General features: G+C 53.4%; 1 protein-coding gene across 5 annotated transcripts in view; it reads right to left on the bottom strand.

Annotated features, from left to right (window-relative positions):
- The window catches only part of MPRIP (myosin phosphatase Rho interacting protein), a 67568-nt gene that overhangs the window by 22338 nt on the left and 17251 nt on the right, over nt 1–27979 (bottom strand). For 3 of the 5 annotated variants that reach the window (XM_027656785.1, XM_027656786.1, XM_027656789.1), the window contains exons 3-14: nt 24229–24380; nt 22197–22281; nt 18522–18732; nt 17395–17554; nt 10776–10917; nt 10137–10253; nt 7865–7921; nt 6538–6606; nt 6234–6323; nt 5701–5810; nt 4676–4753; nt 872–1445 (exon numbers count right to left, since the gene is read on the bottom strand). In XM_027656785.1, the coding sequence (XP_027512586.1) occupies nt 872–1445; nt 4676–4753; nt 5701–5810; nt 6234–6323; nt 6538–6606; nt 7865–7921; nt 10137–10253; nt 10776–10917; nt 17395–17554; nt 18522–18732; nt 22197–22281; nt 24229–24380 (1845 nt within the window). The remainder of the gene's footprint in view (nt 1–871; nt 1446–4675; nt 4754–5700; nt 5811–6233; nt 6324–6537; nt 6607–7864; nt 7922–10136; nt 10254–10775; nt 10918–17394; nt 17555–18521; nt 18733–22196; nt 22282–24228; nt 24381–27979) is intronic. The other 2 variants (XM_027656787.1, XM_027656788.1) reach the window with 2 other exon arrangements.

Genomic DNA, 27979 nt, shown 5'->3' with positions numbered 1-27979 from the left:
AGTGGGCAGGGGATCAGCCATAAGGAACAAGTGTCTTGGAGGGGACACAGAGTAGAATGAACAGGGCTTTTGATGGCACCACTGCTCTGCTCTGCTCTGGAATCTGGATTTCATTTTGCCAGGAAAAATCCCTCCCCCCGAAGGAACTAAATTGTGCATTAGTGTAATTCGTAAAGCTCACTGCAGCAAAGGATGAACGGCACCAGCTCGTGCCAGGCACGACCCTGGCAAATCCCTGCCCGGTTCAGTTCGCTGATACTCCTGGTTATTCCATGCCTGCACCCCTTTCATTCCTGCTAATACACCTTAATCCCAACTAACAACCACCTTTGTTATCCCAGGCATGGACCTCTTCCAAGTGAGCTGAATCTCCTCCTTTCTTTTCCTAAAATTGCAACACTGTTTGATGTAGGCTCCACAAAAAGGGAACCTTTGTGGCGTGTGCTACAACTCAAGGCAGTTTATAACTGCAGACACAAATCTGCAGCTGCAGAGGCACACAGGACTGAGAGCTTGAATATGGGGTCTGTTTGATACACCTCGATTGTACCCATCTCATCAGACATAGAGTGGCTACAAACCAACACAGATTTGGCTGCGTTGGCTGGGAGGGGGCAAGGAAGTACCAGGCTGTAAGAACAGCCCTTTCTGCAACCGTGGGAACATGAAAGCTGCCGGCAGAGCTGAACTGGAATGGACATGGATCTGTGCCTTGCCAGCTCCCAGAGGACCTACAGCATCCCTACTTGTTGCTACTACAAGGCAGCAATAAATGCAGCTTTTTTTTAAGCCTATCCCAGACTTCCTACAGCGACCACCGTGGCCTGGAGGCCATTTTGGCAGGCAGCCTGCACCCCGCACACCCCTTTACCTCCTTCTCCAGCAGCGTGGTCAGGTGCTGCTTCGCCAGCCCCTCGTCCCGGTCCTCGGTGTGGGCGAGGTGCAGGGGTGTGATGGGGATCTGCTTCTCCTCCCGCAGCGGGGTGGTCTCCACCTGGTGCCAGCGCTGCTCGATCTCCACGTGCACGTTCTGCGGTTTGATGTCTGCCGGGACGGGCAGGATCCGGTCCACCTCCATCCTCAGTGCCTCTTCCGACCCTGCCCCGTCCACAGCGTCGATCATCTCGAAGCGCTTGCGCCGCTCCTCCCGCCGCCGGGCCCGCTCCCGCTCCAGCTCTCCCGGGTCGGCGTCGGTGGCACCGGTGTCCCTGGGGAAGGCGGCTGAGGAGTCTGCAGCGTTCGCACGCTCCTGCACCAGGGCCTGCTGGATGGGGCGAAATTCAGCCCAGTCAAAGGTCTTGGACCGTCCTTCTCGTCGGCGTTCCCGAGCACGGCTCCGCTTCTGCTCCGGGTCCAGCTCAGCTTGCTCCACATCTGGCTTCTCACTCGGCTTTGGACCAGTCTCGAAGGAAGAGTTTGTTTTGCTTTTCTCTTCCGGCAGCGAGCTGTGAGGACAGAGAGAGGGTGAAGGAAAGTGTCAGTGGGTGCTGGAGATGGCCAGGCGCTCCCATGCATGCCTCGGAGAGCCGGGTGGAAAGGGGCTGCTGGAAGCCCAAGCCATGTGGGTGCCCCTCTGCCCCTCCATCTCCTGTCGCCTCTTGGGTGCAGGAGCTTCTGCTGCCCTTCCCCGGGGTCGTGCTGGTGTGCAAAGCCTCGGTGCAAGCGGTCCCAGCTGCTCCTGAGCCCCCAGAGAGTGGTTGATCCCAACCTTGCTCCTCCTCAGCAGCCACACCAGGGCCAGTGACCACGACCCAGCAGCAGCCCGTGGCCAAGGCAGCGACCCCAAACTGTGCTGCCAGTGGGGGAAGAGGCTCCAAAAGCTCCTCCTTGCACCCTGGTTGTGGGGCTCCATGCACACCCGCCGGTCAACAGGGCCACAGTCATGTGCTTGCAGGGAGGATGCCACCAATCTCACCAAAGTCAGGCTGGCTTTGGAGCTGTGGGGCAGGGAAGTACAGAGCAGCTCCAAGAGGTCTTGGGAAACCAGGGGAAGATTTCCCTCGAGCTTGGAAAAATACTAGTGGGTCGAAAACTTCTCCGTGTCACTATCTGCACTGAAGGTAGAGACCTCCCCCGGGGCACCCAGCCTCATGGGCAGCCCCCCCAGCACCGGAATGCATCCTGTATGTGCAGGAGTCAGTGCAGCAAGGAGAGCAAGTTCTTCAACACACATTGGAAATCACTGAAAATGCCGATTTCTCAAGCAAGGAATGATTTTTAGTGCTGAGTTAGAGGGTGGTGGGTTGAGGGGGGAGACATACTTCTCAAGCAGGGGAAGTTAACAGGGGAATACAATACCATTTCCAACCTACAGATAATCCATAATGCAGTATTAGCTTATTAAATGTGGACATGCCAGCCTTGTAACATGCACATCAAAACTGAAACAGAAAACAGCAGTATGCTAAGTTTGTGGAGGAAGCCTGTCCCAAAGGAATGGTGAGCACTTGCTGAACCCTCTTTGCTGTCTGAAGCCCCCCGAGATGCCTCCTGAGGCACAGCCCTTCTGCTCAGGCTGACTCCTGGCTCTCCCTGCTTCCTCCAGCCACAGCATCCCCCCGGGCTCCAGCCTCCAGCACATCCTCAACAAGCTTTCTGGAAGAGCTGGAAAGCAGCTCCCTGGGCCCTTCACTGCAGGCTCTGGGACTACATGCATCGAGACTGCCGTGACAGGGAGCAGCAGCAGCACCAGGGCTTCTCCGACCTCAAGAACACACCCCAGCTCCCATAGCCAACAACCTCATGGATGTGCATATGCCCAAAACAAAGGATGGAGCAGAAGAGATGGCTCTGCGTGGGGCCCAGGCTAGTATCTTCCGATGCACTGTCATCCACCATCAAACCACAGGCTCAGTAGAGCTGGGTTTTGAGAAACTCTGGCAGTTACAGGCTAAAACCAGCTCAGAGATAATTCTTTCTTCAGCGCTGTCACTTGCAGCTAATAAAATAAACCCAAAAGGCACCACGATGAAACATTGCTGCTCCTCAACCACGACTCTAAAGCCAGGCTCTCAATCTGGAGTCAGTTAGTGATTACAGCTGCATTTTGAAGAAGTAAAACGGGGATGAGACCGAGTCTTAATATGGAGATGAGTGTTAGAAAAAAATGGGGGTCCCGGGGCCCCTCAGATGGTGTTGGGACATAGAAATTATGCTGCTTTAAATCCCACATGAAAGAATCTCAGCATTTCTAGAGGTGACATCTCTCACAAGCTCATTTCTCCTCCACTGCTTTCCAAAGGGCACGGGATGTGTGTCAGGGAGTGGAGGGACAGCTGCTGGGAACGGAGTGAAGAGACTCAGGAGATTGACCCAAAGTTTCTCATTTCATCTCCTGCAAGTGCCCCATGGCTATGAATTCTGCTCAAACACTTCACATCTCCTCCATCCCAGACAAACTAATTCACATCACATGGGAGGGGGGGGGTCTTCACCTCCAAATGTTATTTATAGGTCAAAATAAAAAGGCTTTTTTTTAATAGGGGTGGGTGTGGGAGCAGTGCAAGCTGCAAGCTGAGCACACTGTGGCAAGAAGCTCATGAAGGCTGCAGGGAACTGGGGGAGCACTGGGGAGCTCAGCCTCACCAAGGCTGTGAGCTAAATATGGATCCAGTGCTTTCTTGGGGGTATTTTCTATTTGCCCTGTCATAGTTAGCAGAGTGTAATGAGTGTCTCTGCAGACAGCAGGACACTGCTGAGGGCAGGCAGCAGCACAGCATCTGCTCCCCGTGCTGGGTGCTGACACAGACAGCAATATAAACAGTCATTAGGACTTGAGAAACCAAGAAAAGGTGTGTTTGGCTCGGTGGAGACATGGCAGCAGGTTAATGAGATACGGCAAAGGGCTGCAGGAGCGTGCAGGATGGGACAGGCCCTGGGGACGGGGTGAACACCATCACCCTCCCAGCACGCCGAGTACCTGGACTAACATCCCTCCTGCACCCCGGCCACACTGTGCCAACGTTTGCCACTCTGGGCAGTCTGTCCTTCAGCTTTCCAGCAGCCCCCTTCACAAGCCACTCCCCGGGTGCAGAATGTAATGGCATCCCAAAGCCAGGTGGGATGCGCTGGGATAACCCCACACCAGGTGAACACAGCCCTGCTGCACACACAGCACAGGACTTCTCAGCAACGTGACTAACCCACGCCAGCCTCCACCCCAACCAAAACCAGCTCGGTGGGAAACGACAGAAGCACACACATAATTCCCTTTTCCCAGCTCAGGATGGATTCACAGTCTGTTTGTGCAGCGTAACAAGTTACTGCCCAGCCGGGACCTGCGCTTGGACCCTCTCAAGAGGGAAAGCCAAGTGAAACCACTTTGTGTGGGCTCGGAGCAGGTGCAGACAGTGAGCACAGGACTATCGTGCTGCAGTAACCTGTGAGCAACCATAAACACATCTGGCTCTTTAAAGGCAGAGAGGTCCCCTCAAATTTCCTTGGTCTTCATCTTCATATCTAGTCACATCGGAAGATACCAGTGTGGGGAAATCAAGTGTCAAGACCAGGTTGCTTCTTCCCTTCTCTCTGGCTTTTATTTAAAGAAAAAAAAAAAAAAGAAAAAAAAAAGGAAGGGGGGGGGAAGAAAAGAAAGAAAAATAAATGGAAACTGCAGGACTTCTCATCCGAGGTGCAGAAAAGGAGGAGCATGCAGTGAATCACGAGATATACAAACCACAGAACGTTAATACAGGAGAGAACACAGTTTTCCAACCTGGGCTTCAGCACGGATAGTTTCAAAGAGAAGTTTTTCCTGGGATTGCATGGAAATCAAACATACACAGGAGTGAGGAGACAGGCGGCTTCCCTGAGATCCCCGCGAGATCCACCAGAGCTCGGGCAGGGCTGGGAAACAGTGGCTGAGTGCCAAGTGGGATAGGGAAGGAGAGGCTGGAGCATTTCCAGGTCAACAGCACCGGGTGAGAAGAGTCATTCCATGAACTTTGGGGACAAACCTGGCAAAAACCTGCTCGCTGCAGCTACAGTAAGGACAGGAGATGGAGTTAGTGGTGTGGCCATGTCCACACAGCCTGTAAGAGGTGGCCCATATGAGTGTGGCCAGCAGGGTCAGCTGTGAGGACATCAAACACCCTGTACCCACAGCTACAAGCACCCACAGAAGGTACTCTGTGATGCAAGGGCTCCCTTCCTCTGGCACTGACACAGGAGGAGACAACAGCATTACTAACGCGTAAGGGGAACGAGCTGCGGAAGCTTCTGGAAGATCAAAAGAGGAGGGGAGACGATTTGCTGGCTGGAGTTTAAAATAGATCAGAGCCAAACAGCTTCTAAATTGAACCCTGGGCTCCTGCTGTCATGACCCGTGGAGGGGCTGGGCAGCTCATGCAGAACAGTAGCCAGAGGAAAGGGGGAACCCAGCACAACTGAATCCAAGTGGTTTCACAATACCTGGTGAGAATCCAAAGGAGCCTTGATATAGAAACAGTGTTTCATATTCCTATGCACAAATTAAAGCCACATTTTCAACCCTCTTTGAAATCTGCACATGTAAGAATAACTCAGCATATCAGCGTCCCCACAAAGTGTATCCAAATTAAGCCCAGAGAGAGGGACGTGAGAAAGAGCCGCAGCTTCCAGGAACGGACAGGCTCAGAAACAGGAAAAAAAAAGGGATGAGGGAAGCGTTACTCCTGCACAGCAAACCACACAACTGCAGAGGCTGCTACACTCCCCCCTTACCTTGTTACATCAGGAGCAGTGGTGGGGCGAACGTGCTTCATGATGGTCTGGATCCAGTTGCGGCGAATGCCCGACGTCATGGCAGAGAGGGTGAACTCCCCTTCCTTTGTCTAGGGACAGAGGAGGAACAGCTCAGAGCAGATGATTGCACCCATCAGCACTGTCCCAAAACCACTCTGCACCCAGTCCCAAGCCCACAGTGCTGGGCCACTGCTTGCTGGCCAAACAGAGGTCGCACCCAGCCCCTCCATCCCCCAGCATGCTCCTGGTGGGAATTAGTGTTTCCCAGCAATCAGGCTAATTTTGTCACAGCTGAGATCCTAAGGCTGAAACAAATCTTTGCCTTTCCTCCTTCCCTTTCCCCTAGACAAAAAAATGGCTCTCAAACTCAAGGCCACAGCTCTCTGGAGCACTCTGGGGGCTGCTGGGTGGCCGTTTTTGGGTGTTTGGGAACACGTTTCCCTTGTCACGGACGAGCATCCCCATCAGCTGTCCTGCAGCCAGACTCTTCCTCCTCCCCCCATTTTCCTTACGTGGATCTGGAAGCCGTAGTTCCGCTGAACTGGGTACTCAGTGACATCGTAGCACGTGGATAAATCGATTTCTCCATCCAGGTCAGCTGCCTGCAGAGGGAAGAGGTAAAATAAGCCACAGAGCTCTGCAGCCCCGAAGTGCAGTGGCCTCACAGGGAGGCACAGCAGGTCCCTGGGAAGCACAAAGCCCTGAAGAGCTATGCTCCAGGACCTTGGGAAGGCAGCCTGCCAGGGGGCAGTCTGGGAGAACTGGGAACTCCCCCGTGTGCAGTGATGGGTTGAACTTGGACAGGAAGACACTTACCTCCTCCGCCACCGAATCCTGGTAGTATCTCAGGCTCTGGTCAGTCAGCACAAACCAGTGCTTCTTCCACTGCAAAACAACCAAGATGGGGCAGTTACAATCCTGCTCCTTTCCCCACCAGTGGAAACACAGTGGCTCTCGTCACAGGTCAGCTGGCAGAGGTGCTACACAGGGAAGCAGCTCAATGCCTCTCCCCTCCCAGCTCCACCCTCAGCTTCTTTGAGACCCTCCTGACAGGAAGGGGAGACCCAAACAGGCAGCAAGGCAAGGGACAGTGATGGTTTGCACCACCAGGACCCTGAATTCCCTGGTGCTGCCACACTACAGAGTGCTCCACCCTCAGCAGCACCAACCCTGTGTGTGACAGTGACACAGGGTGAGAGCCACAGGGGCAGTCGGAGCCTTCCCAGCAGCTCCACTGCAAGACTATGCTTTTAGTGACTGCACTTAAAACCTTCTTAACAACAACAAAAGAAAAGCAGTAAAACATTCATGTTTTATCTGCAGTACCTAGAAACTGAGTTGGAGTCTATTCCTGGCCCTTACTCTATACAAATCCTCCTCCTGCATGCTCCCATCCAGGCACAGGCTCACCTAAGGCAGCTTTCAGTCAATAAAGCACAATCCAGTGGCCAGTTCCCCCTCGGCTGTCTATGGATGTGCCCTCAGCCCCAGTACCCACAGGAGAGCCCAGGCCATGGCACTCACAGCCACGGGCAAGTCGCCCTCATTTTCCCTCAGCAGTTGAGCAGGAGGGAAGGAAATCCAGGGAAGGAAATCCAGGGAAGGAAATCCAGGGAAGGGACAGTTTGCAAACAGCCAGGACCATCCATGCTGCCTCGGCATCAGCGCCCATGACTAAGATTCTGATGGAGCAGCACATCCCACATCCCTTCGGGAACAGACAGCAGGAAAACAGCATCAGCTGCTTCCCTCAGTGCCAACTTAGAGGGATTTATTTATTTATTTATTTACTGGCCTTGTCATTTCCCTGGTACTCAGGAGACTTCACCTGAGCCTCATTACTGACACCAAAGAGGTCACTGGGTTGCAAGGGAGATGAGACTGATAAATAGAAAACAGGAACATGAAACCAGCGCTGCTATCCAAGCTGCCCTGGCTCCCTAGAAACCCACGATACAATATCCACCTGTGGGGCTTTGAAACCTCCCCAGGACAGAGGACCAGCAGTTCTCACTCCAAGGCTGATCTACCCAGCAGGGACATCAGGGGCTCTGTCAGTGCCAAGAGCAGCCCCACGTGCCACCAGCACAGCGAGGATGTTGGAGTGAGTGGATATAAAGGGAAGAGCTTCCCCCTGACTCACCTGCCCATCCTCATACTGCTTTGTCAACCAGCCCTTCTTGAAGTTCAGTAGGTCGGGCTGGAAGAAAGGAGAGAGGGATTAGAGGAGAGGGAAGAAGTGTCTGCACCCAGAAGGCAACAGAAGTGACTTGATAAAACACAGTGCAGCAATAAAAGAGACCAGCAACAGTTAAATTCACAGAATTTAATCACAGAACAGTTTGGGTTGGAAAGGACCTTTAAAGGTTATCTAGTCCAGACTGCACCATTACACTGTGTGGTGGCTAAATGTTTGCACCCAGGAGGAGCAGAGACCTGCTGCATGGTATACTCAGCTGCTCCCATCCTACCATTTTCTCTTGCCATTTCCTACTGCTCCACCAGCACAACAGAGGAAGGAGAAAAGTGAATTACCAAGACTTCAGGCAGTTTTGTCCCTCTGTTATATATTATGAAAGAAAAACTACGTGCTGTTGATGCAAGGCTGCAGGGTTCAAAACAGGCTGAGTTCCCAAGGCTGGAAATAAAGGGAATCTGAGCCCTGCACCACCCAAACAACACCTGCTCTTTCCTCCAAAGTAGGTACATGGGGATGTCAAATCCCTGAGAAAAGCAACCAAGACAGCGTGGGATAACTGCTGCCAGACCCTCCTCCCAGCCCTGCCCGTGTACAGGGAAGGATGTGGTGGAAATGCTTTCACTCCCTCGAGGCTGAGCTCCTCCAGCTGCTCCACGTGCTGCAGAGAGGAGGAGGAAAAAGGACAGCAGTGTGTGAAATCCAGCTGCAGTGTCTGAAACTGGCTACAGCAAGGGGAGAAATGGAAATTGGGGTCTGGAAGCCCATTCAATCAAACCTGTGCTGTGAGGCAGCACATCCCACATGTGAATGATCCCAGGGTGGTGGGAACCCAGTCCCGCCCCACAAAAACACAAAGGAAAGTAATTCATTGAACTACAGAATCGTGGAATGGTTTGGGTTGGAAGGGGTCTTACAGATCATCTTGTTCCAACATCCTGCCACGGGCAGGGACACCTTCCACTAGACCAGGTTGCTCCAAGCCCCATCCAACCTGGCCTTGGACACTTCCAGGGATGGGGCAGCCACAGCTTCTCTGGGCAATCTGGGCCAGGGCCTCACCACCCTCACAGGGAAGAATTTTTTCCTAACACCTAATGTAAACCTGCATGATTTTCTTCCCTTCACTAGATAACGTGCACTGCCACTTCATATGCACTTCTTGCACCTTTTTATTCTCACCAAGAATTTAAAACTCACTCTTGTGGCTGTACAAGTCTACCCAAAAAGCTCCAGAAACAGCGGCTACTGCATTATTCTGATAAGTCCTTGAATAGAAGCTGTCTGTCCGCAAAAAATGCAACTTGTATTTACAGTAGCTCTGTAATTTATCTGAGAGATTAGCATGTGTATTTATTTTGTCCCTGCAGAAGGGTGGTGAGGGAAAGGAGAGTATTTTGTGTTTGTTCTGTACTGTTTGCCTCCAGGTCTGGTGAGCATTTGAAATATGCAAAGGGAGGAAAGCTCAGGAGGGCAGGTTCAGCCCTTCCTTGCAGCCTTCATCCCACTCACACCCACTTCCAACAGCATAAACATCAAGGAAGTGGCATCAGAAAACTGGGACGTGTTGGCTCTCTGAAAACTCTCTGAGGAGCCTGGCTGAGTGGAAGGTGTCCTTGCCCATGGCAGGGGAGTTGGAACGAGATGATTTTTAAGGGGCCTTCCATCCCAAGACATTCTAGGATTCTGTGATTCTATGAAAATGCATCAGTCATGACCCAGTGGCTGGTCCAAGTCCAGAAACTGCTGAGCTGGAAATACCCTGCTGCAGCCTCTGCTGGGGGACAGCACAGGACTAAAAGGAGCTCTGGCCAGGCAAGGTGACCCCAGCACCTTCAGGGTGACCTACAGCATCAGGGTCTAAAACACCAAGCAAAGCATCGAGGAAATTGGGTATTCCAGGGGAAGATAACAAACAAAACGGGGCTGCTTCCCAAGCTCCTGCTGTACTTTGAGGAAAAGGGCTCCTCACAAGACTCAGTCTTTTAATTTCTGCAGCAGGCAAAAAGTGTGGCTCTTCTCCAGCTGAGCCCCTGTGACTCACAGGATTGGTCACATCTGACCCGGGTCACTGAAACCTGCTCCAAATGTGAGCATAACCCACGTCCTACATGCTGACCGTGAGGAAAGCAGCAGACAGTGCAGTTTGCACTGCATCCGCTGGAGAAAGGCCTCTCATGTCCTCCCAAAAGGCAGAGGACACGGTCCCCTGGCTCACCGTCATAGAGGACTCTGTGGACCTTCTGTCCAGTGACTTTGCCCGGCGATGTGGGGACAGGGGAGATGCAGACACGTCCAGGATGGAGCCCACGGCCGCTCCTTCGCAAGTGAAGTCCTGTGTGAACAGAATTAGCCCAGATCAGCGCAGGAACTAGGACAGAGTCCTGCTCTCTTGGCTCATGGCATAAAAATCTGCTTTATTTAAGGGGCATCTCAGCCTCAGAACAAATGTCATTTCTTTGGCAATACAATTTTTTGTCCTCTCAGGCATTAATTTGTTCCCAATATATCCAAGCGTATCTGGGACTCTCCAACCTGCCTGTTTCTTTTGTTACTTCACCCCATCCTGATGTGTCCTGGTCATACCACATCTGAAGTTTCCCTTTATATTTTGGAGAAAGCAGAAAAGACAGCCTGATTTTCCACTCTGATCTACAGCCGGGCCAAGGGAGCAGAGCAGCAAGTGGCAAACCCGCAGAGACTGAGCACACACAGCATGTGGCTCCCGCAGGAGCTGCCTGCGACTCCAGATCCACACCCAGGGACAAACCCTAGAGCTGAATGCTCTGTCCTGTGGTGCAGGATCCCAGGTGCCATCCCCCAAAGCCCAGCAGGAGACCTCAGCCGAGCAGCTCACCCGTTTCCGTGGGAAAACCCTCTTCTCGCTCCTGCCCTGCCGCGTCTCGCTGGAAAGGGCAGCCCCTCCCGGCACGTTCGTTTCCATGTGTTCCGCGTTCTCAATATCTAATGCCTCAAATTTTTCAATTACCTGGGATCGCCTGGAAAACAGAGAGAGAAAGGGGAAACCAGAGAAGGTTTAAACACAGGAGCAGCAACTGAGCGGAGCTGTACAACCCCACAAATCTAAGGCTGCAGAATTGCTTGACCCGGTGTTCACGCACACCTGGCTTTTGGTCCCTGTTCCTCTGCGGGCTCCAGTGTGCCCAAATCCAGGGTAAAACCCCTGACACACATCCTTTCACCCACGGCCAAAGTGGGAAAAAATCTTCACACTACTTAGCTCCACAGGTAGCACCTTCAATAACTAGAAAACCCTTGCAAAACCACCTGTAACTTTCTACTTGTGAATTTTACAGCCCTTTGGGAAGCAGGGACTGTGGGGCAGCTTTGGCTTAAGCACTGGCTCTCTCCTCTAGCACTGCAGCTATTGATGGCCCCCCAGGCCACAGAGCACTGATACGTCAAACCAAGCTGGGGTGCAGAAATAAAGGGGGTTCAGGTTTTCCCAGACTGTTCACTGCAATAGGTACCCTCTAAAAAACTCAGCCCCACACAGGGAACAGCCACAGGATTGCATGGAGTGAACACTGTCCATAGCTGCCTCCAGATCACAGGTCTGGCTTGCAGGATGCACCAGCTGAAGGGGAATGAGATGAGGAGCACCCTGTGCCATGGCAGGGCATTCCCTGAAAAACCTGGGGCCATTCCCTCCTCTAAACTGGGCTGTAAATCCAATATGGAGAGCAGGGAGCACAACTTGGGTCTCTCAGACACTGCCTTGGTGGCCCATCACACCGTGGCACTTGTGTCTCTGAGGATGGAGAACCGTGAAGAAATGTGGATGGAGCAGGGGCCAACCCTGGATAAAAACAAATGGGATGCTCCTGAGGATGAGCAAATAGGCCTTTACAGGTAGAATTAAAAGTGCTGGTTCAGTATGAAAAGCTGCTCGCTGACCCACAGAAGAGGAAGCCCTGGAACTTGCAAAGCACCTGCTGGTGTCTGAGTTTGCATTCCCAGGGGTTCAGGCAAGAATCAACCTCAGGTCCTTAATCATAACCTGGGAACATGAAGCAATAACCCACCACCAGCAAATGCCAGCTGTGCTCCAAGCTGTGAGGTTTAAAGGTCCATTTCAAACCTCCCCACAAAGCTCAATCCAGGTGGTTTCTTGACACAAAATTTGGACCCACTTGTACCACATTTAACCTCGGTGTTGCTTGCTCTGTGTAAACCTCTGACATGCATGAAAATCACAACGGCAACCACATAAGGGGAAACAGGTTATCCAAAAAACCCCATTTTTAACACTTCCCACAAAAAGGAACAGCAGGTTAAAGGCTCAAAAACCATGAAATGTTCAGTTTTCAACCAACATTTGCACCAAATTCCATAAATGAGAGGAACAGTCTGAGCACATCACATCCCCTGGGAGGCTGGGGCCCCCCCACTGCTGCTCAGAGCCAAGGCTGCCAGGACACAACTAAAGAAGAAGGGACAAAATTGGTGGGGAAGACTTTGCTTTGTAAATTCAAAGATCTTTGATGCTTCTACAGGACATCTGTTCAGCCCTTGCTACCTCCCAGTTTGCAAACTGGGAGTGGGCAGATCCCGGGCTTGTGCAGAGCTCCCAGTTTCCCTGGGATAGTCTGCCTGTGAGATGTTCAACACAAGCCAGGCTGTGGAACATAAATCCATGTTCTCCATTCACTGACAGACAGGGAATTGTTTTGGAGTCCCAATTTTTTAACCCTTTTTACAGTGGCCCAGCCTTCTCTGAGTCTCAGTTCAGGAGGAAATAAGAGATCCATGAATTAACATTGTCTGTGCCCTACTGAGTGAAGGCCTGAAGAAAAAAACAAATCAGGAGAAAAATAAAGAACAAAAACCCAACCAAAAAAAAAAAACAAAACCATAAAAACAAAATCAAAAGCAGGTTGATTTCTCATGAAAGGGGTTGCACCACCAGGTTGTTCTACGGCTTGAGATTGAGATGAGATGGTAGCGAAGCAGGCGAAGTAAAGGTGGACACGTCACACAGCAACACAGCAGGAGAAGGTGGAGAGCAACAAGACCTGGAAGAAAACAAGGCTGGAAAATGAATGAACAGAAGAGGAAATTATATATCTGTATCTACATACAAAACAAAATCAAAATCATTCCGGTTCATTCGTCATTGAAAAAGGGAGGAGAAAAATAAATCACTGCAACCAAATCACAGCCCCAAGGGTTAATATCATCTGGATTACAGGAAAGAATCTTTCTTTTTCCCATTAGATCAACATTTCAGAGATGTTATTGCCAGAGATCCTGGGGGAACGGGGAGGGAAGGGCTCTCCTCCCCACCAAAACGTGTCAGAGAGAGCTGTTCCCTCTGCACAGAAGCTCTGTGTGGACAAAATGAGGCTGGGACAGGTAGGAAGAAGCATTTTAAAAGCTGCAGTGCCATTTAGTGCTTTTCAACTACAAAAGCTCATCCCAAGGAATTCCTCGGCCATGCAGGCTGTTAATCTTTTCCAGGCCACTAAACCCAGGCTGCAGATCTTGGCTGTTAGTGTGGGGGGTGTGCAGTGGGAAGGGAAGCTCTAAAAACCAGCACGAGCTATCGTTAAAGTGATTTTCTTTGATTGGAAAAAAAGGGCTTGTTTTTATTGGATTCATTCATTATTTAGCAGCAAGAAAGATAGCGAGTGTCAGGAAAAGAAAGGATTATTTTCCCAAGAGGCCCACAAGTATGAAGAGGATAGTTTTATAAGGAAAAAAACCCTATATTTGGGAGAGCAGACACTCCTATGTATGGGGAGAAGCAGAATTCAGAGCTGAGCTTTGCATCTCAAGAAGCTCCAGAGAAGGAATTTGAGGGAAAAAAGTCTTTTAAGTGATTTCAGGCAGTTCTGCTCTTTACTAGGGCTAGAAATACACCTCAGCCCCTGATCACACTGCTCCAGGAGGTCTGGCAGATGCCACATTGGACTCCTGCCAGCGTGAGAAGAACATGGGGTCAACTGAGAAAGCTGTGGATTTAGAGGCTGCACCCCTGGAATTGTGCAAAAAAGCCAAGCTTGCCAACCAGAAATCCTGGTGCTCCCCAGGGAGCTGCAGAAGATGGGTGAGCCTGCAGCTGCACACCCAGAGGAAGGGGCTCTGGGTCTCTGCACCCCAGGGACCCTCCAGCCAGTGGTGGTCTCCTTCCCAAAACTGCTGGCACCCTCCTCTGAGATGTGCCAGGATTTATCCCCGCAGCTGCAGAGCCCCGCTGGGATATGGGGACTGATGTCCAAGCACATCCCTGCAGATCACTTCAGCTGTGATTTTGTGTTCAAAACTTCAAGGTTCATCCACAGGGTTTCCAAAGAGCTGCCCCTGCTCTTCTGCCCTAGGGATGGCTCTGAGATGGGAGACTGGGGATGGCTCGACCTCTCTGGTCACAGCCCCTCTCCCCCAGGCCAGTGGGACATCCCAGTGAGTGCCACAGCCCTGTCCTGCCACGTGCCAGCAGAGGGAACTCGCACTCTGCCGCTCTGCCAAAATCAGGGAGATTATCTCCTGTTTTCTGATTCCTGGTTCTGAGTGGCTGTGAGCTCAGACGTCTGCATGGGGCGTGGAGGCAGAGTCAGGTACAAATGGTCAACACGGAAAATTCCTGGACTTAAGTCACGTAATAACTCTCACGATAAGGAAGCAGGAGGAAAAGCCTTGACAAACGGCTTTAGCTGGAGCTAAGCCTAAGGTGTGTCACTCAGGATGCAGCACTGGGTACCTAAAATAATTCTCTTCCATCCATAGCTCTGACATTTGCACTGATTTACACAAAAAAATGGGAGGAAGAGCTGAAAATACCAACAGAATCAGAGTGAGTTTGTTTGGCTGCACTGAAAAGCAGATCTGAACAATGCCTGACTGGTGCTTTTGGGGTTGGCATGGGGCACGTGATTTCAGGCAAGTGTCCCCTGACATGTTAGTGGGTTACTGAGAAGGATTATTAGAAATGGTGTTAAACCAGGGGGAAAAAACCGACCCCACAGCATGGAAGTGAGTTATTGCATCTGCTCAACCTCAAACAGCACAGTCTGAGCTCAGAGAAGAAAAATGAGAGGGATATGGGGACTAAGTAAACTCAAGTTTAAAAAGCAGCCAAGCCAAGCTGAGCAGGGTGCTGGGGAATGTTAATTCTTTGGTGCGACGCTGGACCGTGTCTCTGCACCCTGTTGAGTCCACCTGAGAGCTCCAACATGGGTGTCCCAGCTCTGGGACACAGGACTTCTTCACCCACACCACCTGCACAGGCCAATTCCCGGGTTACTGGAGGAGAAAACAAATGTGCCCATCCCTAAACACCCACTGAACCATCCTTGTTCAGAGCATGCTCCTCCAGCACCACAGGCTGCAATCCCTCCTGCAGATGGGGACCCCTCACCCTACTCTGCCATCACCCCACTCTGCCATCACCCCCTCCCAAATGCTGGACTGGGCTCAGCCCCATGGGCAGCAGGTCCCCAGTGCCTGGTGCAGTGCCTGCTCCTCTCCCTACACCCATCCTGTTCTGATAAAGGCTCTGGGCTGACACAGGGAAATTCCTGCCAATACTGATAAAGCCCCAGCTGGGCTGGGAAAAGCAGACTTTCCCTGGGAAAAGGCACTCGCCAGCAGGCAATGAGTGGAGCTGACATTAAAAAAGGACAGTCTCTGGCAGCAGTGTCCTCTCCTGGGCCCTGCTATCTGTTGTAAATCTGCTCCCCAGCTCTGTGCAGGATGATCCCAGTGTTGCATGAAACCCCAGAGCTGCAGCAAGGGACTGTTGGCACTGGAGGGGTGCACTGTCCTGTCACACTGGGGACAGGCACTGGCCAGGGCATCCTGTGCAAGCAAACCCAGCAGGGACAGGATGTCACCCACAGGCAGCACCAGCTCAGCTTGCAAACCAGCAGCCACCAGCCTTTTTTCAGCCCTGTCCCCAGCCAGGGTGGCCAAGGGACCAGTGTGGCATCCTCCTCCTCAATCCTGGGGAAAGGCCAATTCCCACGGCAGAGAAAGCCAAACCTGAGCTCTTCTCATTTATTCCCAGTCCAGCACTCTCTGTGCATGCTCTGGGCCAGGTCTGGGATCCTCCTGCTGACCGGCAGCACCAGCACAGAGCTGTGCTGTACATCCCAGACCTGCTCCCAGCTCTCAGAAGCCAGGCTGGAAAACAGTCCTTTAGGGGCTGGGAAGAAACAGAGGAGAAGCTGCTGCTGAAACCGTGCGAGAGAGAACATGCCCGGAGGAAAACCAGGGCGGGAAAATCAGACTGGCAGGCGGCCCTCTCACCCAGGGCCTGTCTCCCAGTGTGCTCCACTGCCCTCACTGCACAAATGTGTCTCTCTCAGGGCAAGTGAAGCCCGTCCTTGGCCTCTCCCGGAGAGCACCCTGCGCGCCGGCACACGCGGACGCCCTCCCCGTCCTCCTCCACACTGAGCTGTTTTGCAGCCCTGCCTTGGCGCTGCACCCGCCTCTCCCTCCTCTCCCAGATTAATGCTGTGACATTTTGAAACCTCTCTCAGCTCATTAGGCAGTTGCGTAACACACCTGGCACTAACACCATTTAGAGAACTCACCTAATTAATGGTGCTGGCTGCCAGCATGTGCCACGCTGCGGGCTGGGAGGGTGGGCTGCGTGGCAAATAGGGGCACCCGACACCACTGAACATCAGGGTAGGTTTAGATTGGATATTAGGAAGAAATCCTTCCCTGTGAGGGTCGGGAGGCCCTAGCACAGGTTGCCCAAAATTGTGGCTGCCCCATCCCTGGAAGTGTCCAAGGCCAGGCTGGATGGAGCTTGGAGCAACCTGGAAGGTGTCCCTGCCTGTGGCAGGGGGATGGAACAAGATGAGCTTTAAGGTCCCTTTCAACCCAAACCATTCCTTGATTCTGTGACTATGATCACCCACCTCAGCCAGCTGTCCCTAGAGCAGCCAGGTAGGGCGACACCTGCCCGCTGGCACTACTAAAAACATCCCACCACCTGGCTGGTGTGGATGAGCATCCTTGAATGCAGGAGCACTGGAATACAAAGGGGCTTCACCTGGCAAATTCCACCTGCTCCATCCAGGCTGTGGCCAGGACGCAACCCTGGTGCTGCTATAAGCATGCAAGGAGGAGATGAGCCACTCATCCCTTACCTTCTCTCATTCCCAAAGAGCCGGGCCACTTCTTCTCTCCCAGGGCTACGAGCCCGGGTTCTCCGCTCTAGCCGCTTCCTCTCCACCTGGAAGGCCTCACGATTACTGATCCTAATGGCCTTGGGAACGTCGGCCAGGGTGGTGTACTGCCGGCTGGCTTTAAAAGAAAGGGGACGCCCCGATTTTTCAGCTCCCCTTCCTACATCTCTGTTGCTGGAGTCCTTGTGCTTGGAGCAACTGCTCTTCGAGTCCAAGGAGTTCAGAGAGGAGCTGTGAATCATTCGGTCGCCTGATCGGGTACCTGGGGAAGGAAAGGGCTGGGCATGCTCCTGTGAGGGCGATTTGGGATAACTGTACCTGTTGTTCGGGGTGCTGGGGCTGGGCGGGCTCGGCGGGGGCGGCAGTTGCTGCTCTTCCAGCTTCGAGTCCTGTTTGGTCTTCTCCAAGGAAAAGTACCCGCTCTCGACACGCGTCTTCCGCCCGCAGTCTATCCGGTCTCCGTTCATGGAGCTCTCGTCTAAGGGACAGAGGAGTCACCGTGCTTGGTTTCAAGTCAGTTCTGTTTTTAACAAAAAACACCCCAGTTCTACCCAGGACAAGGCCAGGAAATGAGAGCACAGCCTTGGCCCCAGCCCTGTGCCATCTCTTGCACCCTTGGCTTTTCTCCCTCATGCCCACAGAGACAGTGGGATGGTCTGCAGGGAACTGAGGATGCTGGTCCAACCCTTGGGTTGGGCTTGCACAGGTGAAACACCTTCAAACCAAGAATTGGGTGGCTGCAGTCACTGCTCTGCACCCACTTCCATCTCTGTCCTCCCCAGCCCAGCATTAATCACAGCTCTAGGGGTGCAAGGCAATGGACATCTCACTTGTGGCAAGTGGGAGTGGGTGAAAAGCATTCCCCACCTGAGTGGGCAGCATTCCCCCACCTGAAAGGGCCCCAGCACTGGGACTTGTCCATGGCCTGGTAGGAAGAGCACCCAACCCCACTGCTCCAGGAAGAACAATGCCATGGATCCAGCATCTTCCAGGGCATCATCATGGAAATCAAATGTAAACAGGGCTGGAGGAGGAAGCAGAGCTCAGTGCTTGGCAGCCAGGATGGCTGGGCTGAGCATGACATGGTCCTGCACCCTCTGGGTGCCCAAGTGGGGATGTGGAAGGGCTAGAAAAGGCATTTTCTCTCTCATTTTGCTCCCAGTGTGAGGGTAGGCAGCCCCATCTCTCTGCCAGGGCATGAATGGGCCCCACACTGTGATTTTCCAGCATGAAATACCAACTTTTTCCTTCCTGAACTCCAGTTTGTAATGCCTGACACTAGTCCCCACACAGCAGGGACGAGGTCTGCCTCTCTCTCCTTGCTAGAATGCTCCAGGAATCAAACCCAGGGAAAAATTCTCCCTCTATAGTGATTTTCTGCCAGCTCAGCTGCCTGAACCAGGTCACCATGGCATCACATCAGTGCTGGCACCTTTGCCCCTCACCTTCCTTGCTGTCCAGCAGGGGATCCTTCAGGGAGCTGGCAGCCCCAGCCTGGCCTTGCACGGGGCTCTGTGCCGGGCTGATGCCGCTGCCCCCGTCCACTTGGTCTTTGCCCCTCATTTCTTCCTGCCAGAGCGTGGACTTGGTGGCAGGGACCTTCTCGGCACTGGGGATGTTGCTGCTGGTCACAGCCATCTTAGCAGGACCAGGCTCCTAGAAAGAACAGGGGACACAGCAGGGTTAGAGAGTTTGCCCCAGCTCCACACTCAGAGTCCCCAAAGCCTTGGCTCTGAGGTCCCACATGGTTTGGGTCCTGCCCATGACACATCACAGCACGACAGGGATGGGACAGGGCTGCTCAGCCATGTATCACAACTTCATGCTGTTTTAAAACAATCCCCATGATCTCAAATGCTTCTCTTGCCAGCAAGGAGCTCCAGATTCCATCAGATGATGGATGATGCCACTTTGGTGGCCATGACCAGGCCAGCCCAGGTTCAGAGTGTGACCCAGAAGAGGCAGCAGCTTTCCCAACTCCTTCCTCAGCTTTGTTCATTACCAGATGTTTTGCTGTTGTCATATTAAGCTTCAGCATTCGAAGATTGTTTTCCTTAAAGCCACCAATAAATCAATGACAATTAACTCCCCTCCGAAGTCTCTGGATTGTGGGAAGTTTTCCAGCTGCTTGTTCCTTTTCCATGGAGTAGGGAGAATCCATGAGTGCCTGAGCCAGCACCCACAGGCTGGGGACAGTGGCTGCAAGGAGCATCCTCTCCATCCCCTGCTCCCACATCAGGTGGGTTTTAGTCCTTCACCTCCAAATCAGCATTTGCAGGGCTGTGCCAGTGCCACTGGGGATCTCCCAGGGAGTGGGTCCTGGCTCTGTGCACAGTCACAACAAGCAGCAAATGACCTCAATTTTTAAAAAAATCCCCTTGGAAATTTCACACCAAAGGAATGCAGTGTTGGAGGTAAACGATCCAGAGTTCACAAGCATCCCACTCAAGGGGACTCTGCTGGAGCAGGGGGTCGGACCAATCTCCAAGGTCCCCTCCACCCTCAACCACTCATTCATCGATCCAAGCCTAAAGCTAATCACCAACTCAGGATATTTTTATATATCCCTAACACACACCCCCGTGTAATTATTTGTAGATATGTATTTAATTAGGCTTAGATGTGGGCCAAAAAGAAGTCTGTAAGGGAGCAGAGACATTAACTCTTTGCTGCTCAGGGGTATGAACATCTCCAAAAAGCAGCATGCACCAAAATCAGCAGAACCAGCCTCCAGCTGCATGAAGTGTGTCTGGGCATGCTCTCCTTACCTGAGCCTGCCACACCCCTGTGCAAACAGAGGGCAGCGCCTCAAATCCCAGATTTCAGCCCCAAACCCTGCCTCAAGTTCCCACAGGCAGCAGGCAGGCACAGGCAGTCCAGTCTCTCCTGCTGCCTGCACCTTTCTGCTGGAGCACGGCAAAACCTACCCTTTTTCTCCTAAAACTGCAACCTGCTTGCAAAGCAAAGCGAAAACACACAACTCTCCCTGTCCAAAAACTGATATTCCCTGCATTGCTCCCAGCCTGGTGATTTTGCAGAGGGATGATAAAAAAAAAATGATGGGGGGAGCTGGAAGTGGCCCTGATGCCCCAGGAGCTCCTGGCTGCAACCAAGCTCTGCTTTACCACAGACAAAGAAAAACTATGTGAGAGTTAGAAATAGCAGGAATATCCATTGTTTAAATTCTTTTTTTAAATCACAAAGGTGTCCATCCCTCCGTGAGTAGATCTAAGACATGACCTGCTGCCGGATTAGTGTGTGGCCATCTTTAGAAAGAGATCAGCCTTTCTCCACCAGCACACGGAGAGCAAGCTGAACAGCAGCCAACTTCAGAAGAAGCCATTTCACAGGGCGGGATTTGGTGCTGATTTTCTCCTCAGCATCTTCTCTCCTTCCCCAGAGCAGCTGCCTGCATCAACAGGATTTGGGAGACAACAGCAAAGATGCTGCTTCTGCTTTTGCAGGTGGTTTGTGAGTGTCTGACACAGCACAGCATCTGTCCGGGAGCAGGGCCCACATGGAGGTTGGCTTTGCAAAGTGAATTTGGGCCTTTTTCCAGCACCATGGGACTGGGAGTGACAGGATGGTGAGGGTGGAAGGAGGGTAGCAAGCAGAATGGGGCTTGGGGTGGCCTGCCCCAAGCCAGGAGGGGCAATGTGCCATGAGGGTCCATGCTCGCCCCATCCCCAAGCACCTGGGGAGCCCGTCTGTCTGTGGGGAGCCAGCATCGTTCCCGCAGCCACTTCCCTTATTTGGTGCTCAGGAGCTCAGATCCTGTACGGTTTCCAAGAAGTTGCCATGGTGATGAAATGTAACCCAGAATGATGTTTTTCTGGCTCTGCGCCCCTTCTTCTCTCCGCCTCGTCCCCCTCCTGAACCCAGCCTGGGTTTAGTGTTGTGTCAGGATGGGGTGAGCATCCCTGCCCTGCTGCATCCGCTCACTGGGGTGCCCCAAACGCAGCAGCCCTCTCTCTGGGGATTGAGGATGGACAACTCGTAACACATCAACTCTCAGTCATGGACAGAGACTGAGAGAGAGAGAGACTGACATCTTCCCTGAAGCATCACCAGAGTCAGCACTCGAGGGGCTGGAGGGGCTGTAAGGACCCCAGCCCTTGGCAGGAGGTGACTCAGACTTCCAGCCTGGTGTGCAAAAAAGGATCATGTTACCCCTCATTTTTTTTTCCCCATTGCCCAGAGCATCTTTATCCAGTGGCGTGGTGGAAACTTACTCAGAGACGTGCCATACAAAACCCACCCATGGGCCCAGTTTGCACCAGGACCATCCTGGGAACTTTCATCAACAGGGACCTGAAAACCAGGGCTCAGGGGAGCCCTGGTCCCAGTTTTGGTCCCTGGTGTGCAACCCAGCTCGGCTGGAGGAGCCCTCCCAGCCAGTCCCCCATGGTGGCGGGACGTTCAGCAGGAGGTCAGGCGGCCTCAGGGACACGGCTGTTCTCAGCCCCGGCGAGGGACAAGGGTGGCCTCGGGGTCACGTTCCCCATCTGTGGGATTCTCCCCCACTCTGGCCACGTGGGAGCCCGGCAGGAACGAGTGAGTCACAGCCAGCCCCACTTTTTACCATTTATAGTCAAAGCGAGCACGAAGCCACTGCCGGGTCCCTGGAGAGCCCAGCTCCGGCCCCGGAGCTCCCAGCCTGGCCCTGGCCTTTAGTATTTTCCTTTCATTCCCACTATCTCTGGGGTCATCTCAAAGGGGGTAACTGGAGCCCGATGGAATTTCATCCTGTTTCTGCTGAAATGGCCCATGAACAGCACCTCTCCCTGGTCCTCCACAGGGACCACATGGCTTTGTGGCCACTCTTGAGACAGTGTGGGCAGGGCCGGCGCCACAAAACAGCACCCGAGAGGTGAAACGTGGCCACAAAGCAGCCAGGAAAGCAGTGTGTGACCCTGGAAGTGATGATCAGGAATTAATTCACACTGATCTGCTGTCCTGGCTCGCCCCAGCTCTCACTCTCTGCAAAGGCAGCATCAGAGGGCTGGCAGAAAGTTGATCCAGAGGGTTAGAGGGGACCTCCCCCAGGAAAAAAGCAAGGCTGTGGCCCTGAGAGGGAGGTAAGGGTCTGAGTGGCAATGAGTGTGTCTCCCTGGGGTTACCTGGGGAGTTGGGGGCTCTACCTTCCTCTTCTTCTTCTGATTCTGCTTGTTTGTCCTGGGATAGACGATCAGCATCTCCAGCCACCTGCGGGCAGAGAAAGCAGAAGGTGAGGTCTGTGCTGTGGGGGAGCACGTAGAGATGGGAGTGACATTGACCTGGTCAGGGTCAGTGTGGTGAACAGTACCAGAAATCATTGCAACCAGCTCCTGGGGACAAAGAAAGCCAGGAGAGGAGGGGCAGAGGGATGACCTCAGGGTGCTTTGGCTCAAACCCCACTCACTGTAAGAGCGAGGCCACAGCCAAGGCTGACACGGGGCAGAGATTCAAGGATCCTGAAAGACAGCAGAGAGGGACAGAGCCTCCAGCAGGACCTTCCCCCTTCAGCAATGCCAACACCCGCACACTGCACACAAAGTGCTTTTGTCCAAGGAAGAACAGCGTGAACTTGGCGTTGTGGAGTCCATCCCCTGCACAAGTCACTTGGGGGGATCCTCCTGTGCCCTGCCACTGCAGCCTGACGACCTGCCCAGCACCTCTGCCAACTCCACAGGTATCTGAGGACCGCTGGGAAACACTCCTGCTTCATATGTCCCTCCTTCCCCCTCCCGTTCCCCCCATTTCGCACGCTGCTGCTGTAAAGCACTTGGAGATGACCACATCAAGTGGGGTTTGGTTAAGCAATAAATGCCAGCAGGATGGAACGAACGTAGAACAAATTCTCCCCCAGCCAGGGAAATCTTCCTGTCGTGCTGCAACTGAAAACGAAACCCGCCTGGCTCAGCCCCAGAGCGGGACTGCTCTGGGATGATTAATGCCTGCAGTCAGGAGCAAACGCGCTGCTTCAAAACCCATCGCTGGGCCGATGAGCAATAAATCAGCCCCACCTCGCTCTGCAATGCCTCTCCCTCCCGCAGCAGGCAGGACCAGCAACAAAGGCTGAGCTGTGAACCAGAGCGTGGGGAGAGAGAGGAGAGAGCAGAGCATGGGGGCTGGCCATGGTTTGGGGTGTAGTGACTGCTCCTGCCTTGGCTGGAGGCGAGGAGCTGGCTCCCCTGTGCCGTGATTCCCCTGTGCCTCTGCATCCCAGCTCTGCAGCCACTGCAACCCCACTGCTGTGAACGGGGTGGGGGGGGACAGATCTGCCAGCCCAAAGTGGTTCACAGAGAGGGAATGACCCATGCTCGTGTGTCTCAGCAGAGCAGGGAGGTTTCAATACAAGATAGCATGTATCTAATCAAAATCTCAAGCTCTTGGTAGAAAAATGTCGTATTTCGACAAGCATTTACCAAAACGAGGGGAGTCGCAACCAAAGAAAATGCTTGGAAATAGAAATCTCAGCTGAAAGTGGTGACTGCTGCTGCCAGGGCTGGGGGAGGTGGGAGACGCCGTGACTCAGGAAGAGGGGGAAAGAGCGAGTGCTTCATCCCTTCAACTTCCTGCTCGAGTTTCAAATGTCAACAAATTTTGGGAGGGAGGCACTGAGTTCCGGGAACCCCACGTGGGGAACGTTTGCAGGTGAGCAGCAGCCCCACCACAGTCCAGCTCTATGCCAGCAGCTCTGCTCTCCCACGGCTCTGCACCCTCACCAGCTCCAGCTTCAACCCGAGACGGCATGTGAGTGATGGAAGAGGATGTTTCTAGGTCACCACCCAACACCTGGAGTTGGGAAATCTACCCTGATTTGCTTGTTTTAGCGGCCTAATCGTCAGTGTTTCTGAGCCCCTGCAGCTCAGCAGCAGGCACTCCTGTGAGCGATGATACTTTAATCATCCTTGCAGGTCAGATGCTCCCCTGGGACCACGGGGGTGGGCTGCATCCACCCCAGGATTCCATGTCTGGAATCCACTAGGGATGGATGAGGCTAAAAGCACCATGGGGTAACCTCAGCACCCATCAGGATCCCCAGCACGCAGGATCAGCCTGGGTATGCACTGCCACAGCACCCAGCCTTGGGAAGGTCCTGCTCACCCTCCTCTTCCTCCCACCTCATGCAAGAGCACGGCAGCGGCTCAGCCCCAGATCTGCACTCACCCACTGATGATCTCCTTGTTCTCAGCCCGGATGAAGTGCTCCTTCTCCGGTGTCAGGATGCACAAGGAGAACTTCTGCCCTGTCCGGCTCTCCCCATCCACCACATCCGTGCACTGGTTCATGTTGATGGTGCCCTGTGGGAGGGTTGTCGGCTGCAAGGGGAAGGAGAAACGGTTATTGTTTAAGGAGAGAAGAACAAAAGAGTGCAGAGTTGAGCCCTAAAACCTCTCCTGGTGGACACCAGGATCGTACACATCAAGATGCTTTGCCCACAAGTTCCCAGACCCATCTGTATGCTGTGCCAGCACACAGCAAAGCCCTGTGCCACACATCTGGGTCAGGTACGAGTCCTGCCAGCCCAGTCTGGTCCACTGCTGCCAGCAAGACACTTCTCCTATGCCCAATATCCAGGGCATCCCCTGCTGAAGTAGAGGGATCCCAAGGAAAGGCACTGTGTGTCTGGCTTTGGGTCTGCAGCTCTGAACCATCTGGGGTGGTGGGGTGGCACCCGGGGACAGGGGTGGCAAAGTAGCAAGGTCCCACTGTCCTCACCACAGGATGGCTCAGGGACAGACAGACAGACACACATGCCAGGTTTTTCCCACTAAAATTAAAAAACCCATGGATTTTGCCAGGGAAGGACCACAGCATGGATGGCACCTTATTTGTCCAGTGGGTTTTGTGAACACAGTGTCACCTCTAGGCCCCCTTGCTCCAAGCAGACCCAGTAAAGTGGGACAGGCGGTGGCCCTTGTGGCCTGAGGGGACGTGGAGGGACACCCAGAGGGGTGTCAGCACTGACAAGAGCTGACAGGTCCATCTGGAGCAGTGCTGGCTCATCCGATTACAACGTGGCCACCCGCTCCCGGTGCATGGCGCCCGCAGCCCTCCCTCCCTGAGCACGGATGCCACGGCTCCCTCATCCACTGCCTGCCTGTCCCCACCAGGCTGGGTGACACTGGGGTCCCTACAGCATCCCAGAGCAAACCTGCACCTGGGGCATAAATGACTGAGGGAGGGACCCCTCCAAGCTGCCAACTACACCAAAGGAGGACCCAAAGCAGCCCGTGGCCACCTTGTCACCCTGTCAAAGCCTCCTTGTGCCCTCCAGATGGCCGGGCCAACAAGCAGACGGATTTTTGGCAGATGTTGTTAAGGTTTTTACCATGGAAACAAGCTCCCCTGCCAGCAAAACCCCTCCAAGAGCAGCCTGCGCCATGCAAAGAAAGGGCGACTGAGGAGAGCTCAATGGTCCCAGCCTACAACCCCAGGAAATTCAGATCAGCCCCACAAAGCCCCCAGTTTACTCCTCCTGTGGGCAGTGGGAAAAAAACCCTTTCCCCAGGAAAAGGGCTTTTCCTGCAGCTGTGTCCCTGGGTGGGAGCATCCTTTGACAGCTCAGGGGTGGCGTGGAGCCATCACGGGTGCTGCAGCGAATGTGTACACAAATGGGACCAACTGTACATCAGGAACAACAAAACCTCCTCTTTTCCTTTGTGGAAATCAGCATGCTCAGACCCCAGGGACGGAGCCCAGACCCCCAGCCCGGCGCATGCACAGCCTCCCGCCCTGCACCGCCGCGGGTACTTAGCTCCTAAGAGGATTTTTTGTCTTAGACAACAAAAATAAAACCCCGCTTTCCGGGAGCTATAAAAACCCAACGGAAAAACTTTCTCCTGTTCCAAGTGGAGTCTTAGAACCGTTTTTGTCTTGCTGGCCTTTGGCACAGCCGAGGCCTCCAGGACTGTAAGGTCCAGGTCCAACCTCCTTCCTCACCCAGAGTAGTTTTGCACAAGGGAATGTAACCAGGATAGGGGGAAAAGGGGATGAGGAGGAGGGAGGGAAGCCCTAGTCCCTCGGGGATGCCCTGGGCCACTTAGTCCCTCTTGCCACAGGCACCCCTCGACTCCCTGTAAGGCCCCACGGGATTTGGCAGGGAGTTGGCACAGGAGGAGAGGAAGAGACAAAACTCTCCTCCCTCTTTAACCCCACGGCAGCATTCAGGGCGGCTTCCCTTGGAGCTCACACCCCGCCCTGACTGAAGCGTGCCAGGAGCGGAGGAGCCGGTTTGGGGCCCCCCCACCGCCAGGCTGGCCCTGCAAAGTGGTTTTGCCACTCACTCCTCCTTGTGAGGGTGAACGTTGGCATCTTGCACAGCCTGACACATGAGTTCTTGTCCACCACCACACCTCTGAACCAGGATGCCAGAAAAGGGTTGGGAGCAAAGCTAGGACTGACCCTCTGGCACCTGCAGCACCAGGGATGAACCTGACATCCCACAGCAGCCTCCCTGAACCTCCACACCTGTCAGCAGCAGATGAAACCTGATGGACCAGCAGCCTTGCTCGCTCAGGATGTAAATTCCTTTACACAATTTATTTCCTTCCTTGGAGGGAACACAGGCACTTTGAAGTGAAATGCAAATGGTGCCGGGTGGAAACGCGTGTGTGCACACACGCAAACTCCACTGAGGAGAAGGAGGCAGCTCAGATCCCATCCCCATTCTAGGCTGGGGGGTTTCTGAAGGCTTGGGGATCCCTGGGGAAGGAAGAGTAGAGTAGTCCCTGGGCTAATCCAAGGCCAGGAGAGGACTGCGTGGCTCCCGCAATTGTAAGGGAATAAATCAATGCAGAAGCAGGGAGGTGTTGTATGGCAGAGATGCCAAAACAACAACAACAACAAGGCTGGGACTTCAACCAGCCCTCTGAAGAGCAGATGCTTTGATATAAGGCTGAACCCAGCATCAGAGCCCGGGGTGGCTTCGTGTCCAGGTGAGCAGGAGTGGATGCTCAGATTCAGCTCCTGCTCCAGCTGCTGCCGGTCCCCAGCTCAGGGACAGCCCCGTCCCCAAGGCGCTGGGGCCCTGCCTTTGCCATTTCCCATGCTGCTGCCAATGGGATGGAGCACACAGCTACTCCAGAAGTGGATCTGGTGCCTGGGTATGTCATTTAACTGGGGCTAGGAGTAGAAGCACAGCAGGATGCACCTCTGGAAGCACAGAGGACACCATTATGGGCACCATTACCAGCTCTCCTTGGTGCCACCAGCCACCTCTGGTCCAGTCAATGGACCTGTCCCTCGTTAGCACCAGGAAGGGAGCACTTGCACTACATGAGCAGCTACAGCTCTCCACGCTGCCAGTACCAGCAGAGCAACTGGAGTCAAGAAACAACTGCATTGCTGTTTCCCTCCAGAATGACAGATCCCTATTGACACACACACGTGCTCTCAGCGTCCCTCTCCACAACACACAAAGCCTATAGTACATTCTCCTCCTCCTCCTCTCCCTCCCCGGGTGCTCAGGACGTGAGTCACGCCATGCTCTCCACATCAACAATCCTAGCAGCCTCCAGATGAGAGGCAGGGACCTTTGGATGGATACTTGCAGGATGCAGAGCCCAGAAACTGCAGCAGCCTCCACTTTGGGCACTAGAACCAAGGGAAAGAAAGAACAGGGACCTCTTAGAAGTCCAAAGGAAGAAATCCCAAGCAGGGCATTACTGCATCCTCCTGCACAGTGCTGGATGCTCCATGGGTGATGAACTCTCAGGTGCAATGGCTGCTGCTGAAAGTCAACAGGGTTTATCTGCAAGTCCCTAATTTCCATATGGTTTTGCAGGGCTCAGGTAGAAAAACAGGATTATTTAGGTTCAAAAAACTCAGAATTTTCTCCAAGTACCTTCCCCGTCATTTCTAACACATGGATCATGGGAGCTCAATACAAAACACAAGGCAGTTTTGCTCAGCAGCT

The sequence above is a fragment of the Corapipo altera genome, unplaced genomic scaffold (assembly GCF_003945725.1).
Source record: "Corapipo altera isolate COAL_440 unplaced genomic scaffold, ASM394572v1 104, whole genome shotgun sequence".
NCBI lineage: Eukaryota > Metazoa > Chordata > Aves > Passeriformes > Pipridae > Corapipo > Corapipo altera.
The sequence above is the reverse complement of the archived record's forward strand: the minus strand, read 5'-3'. Positions and strand labels throughout refer to the sequence as shown.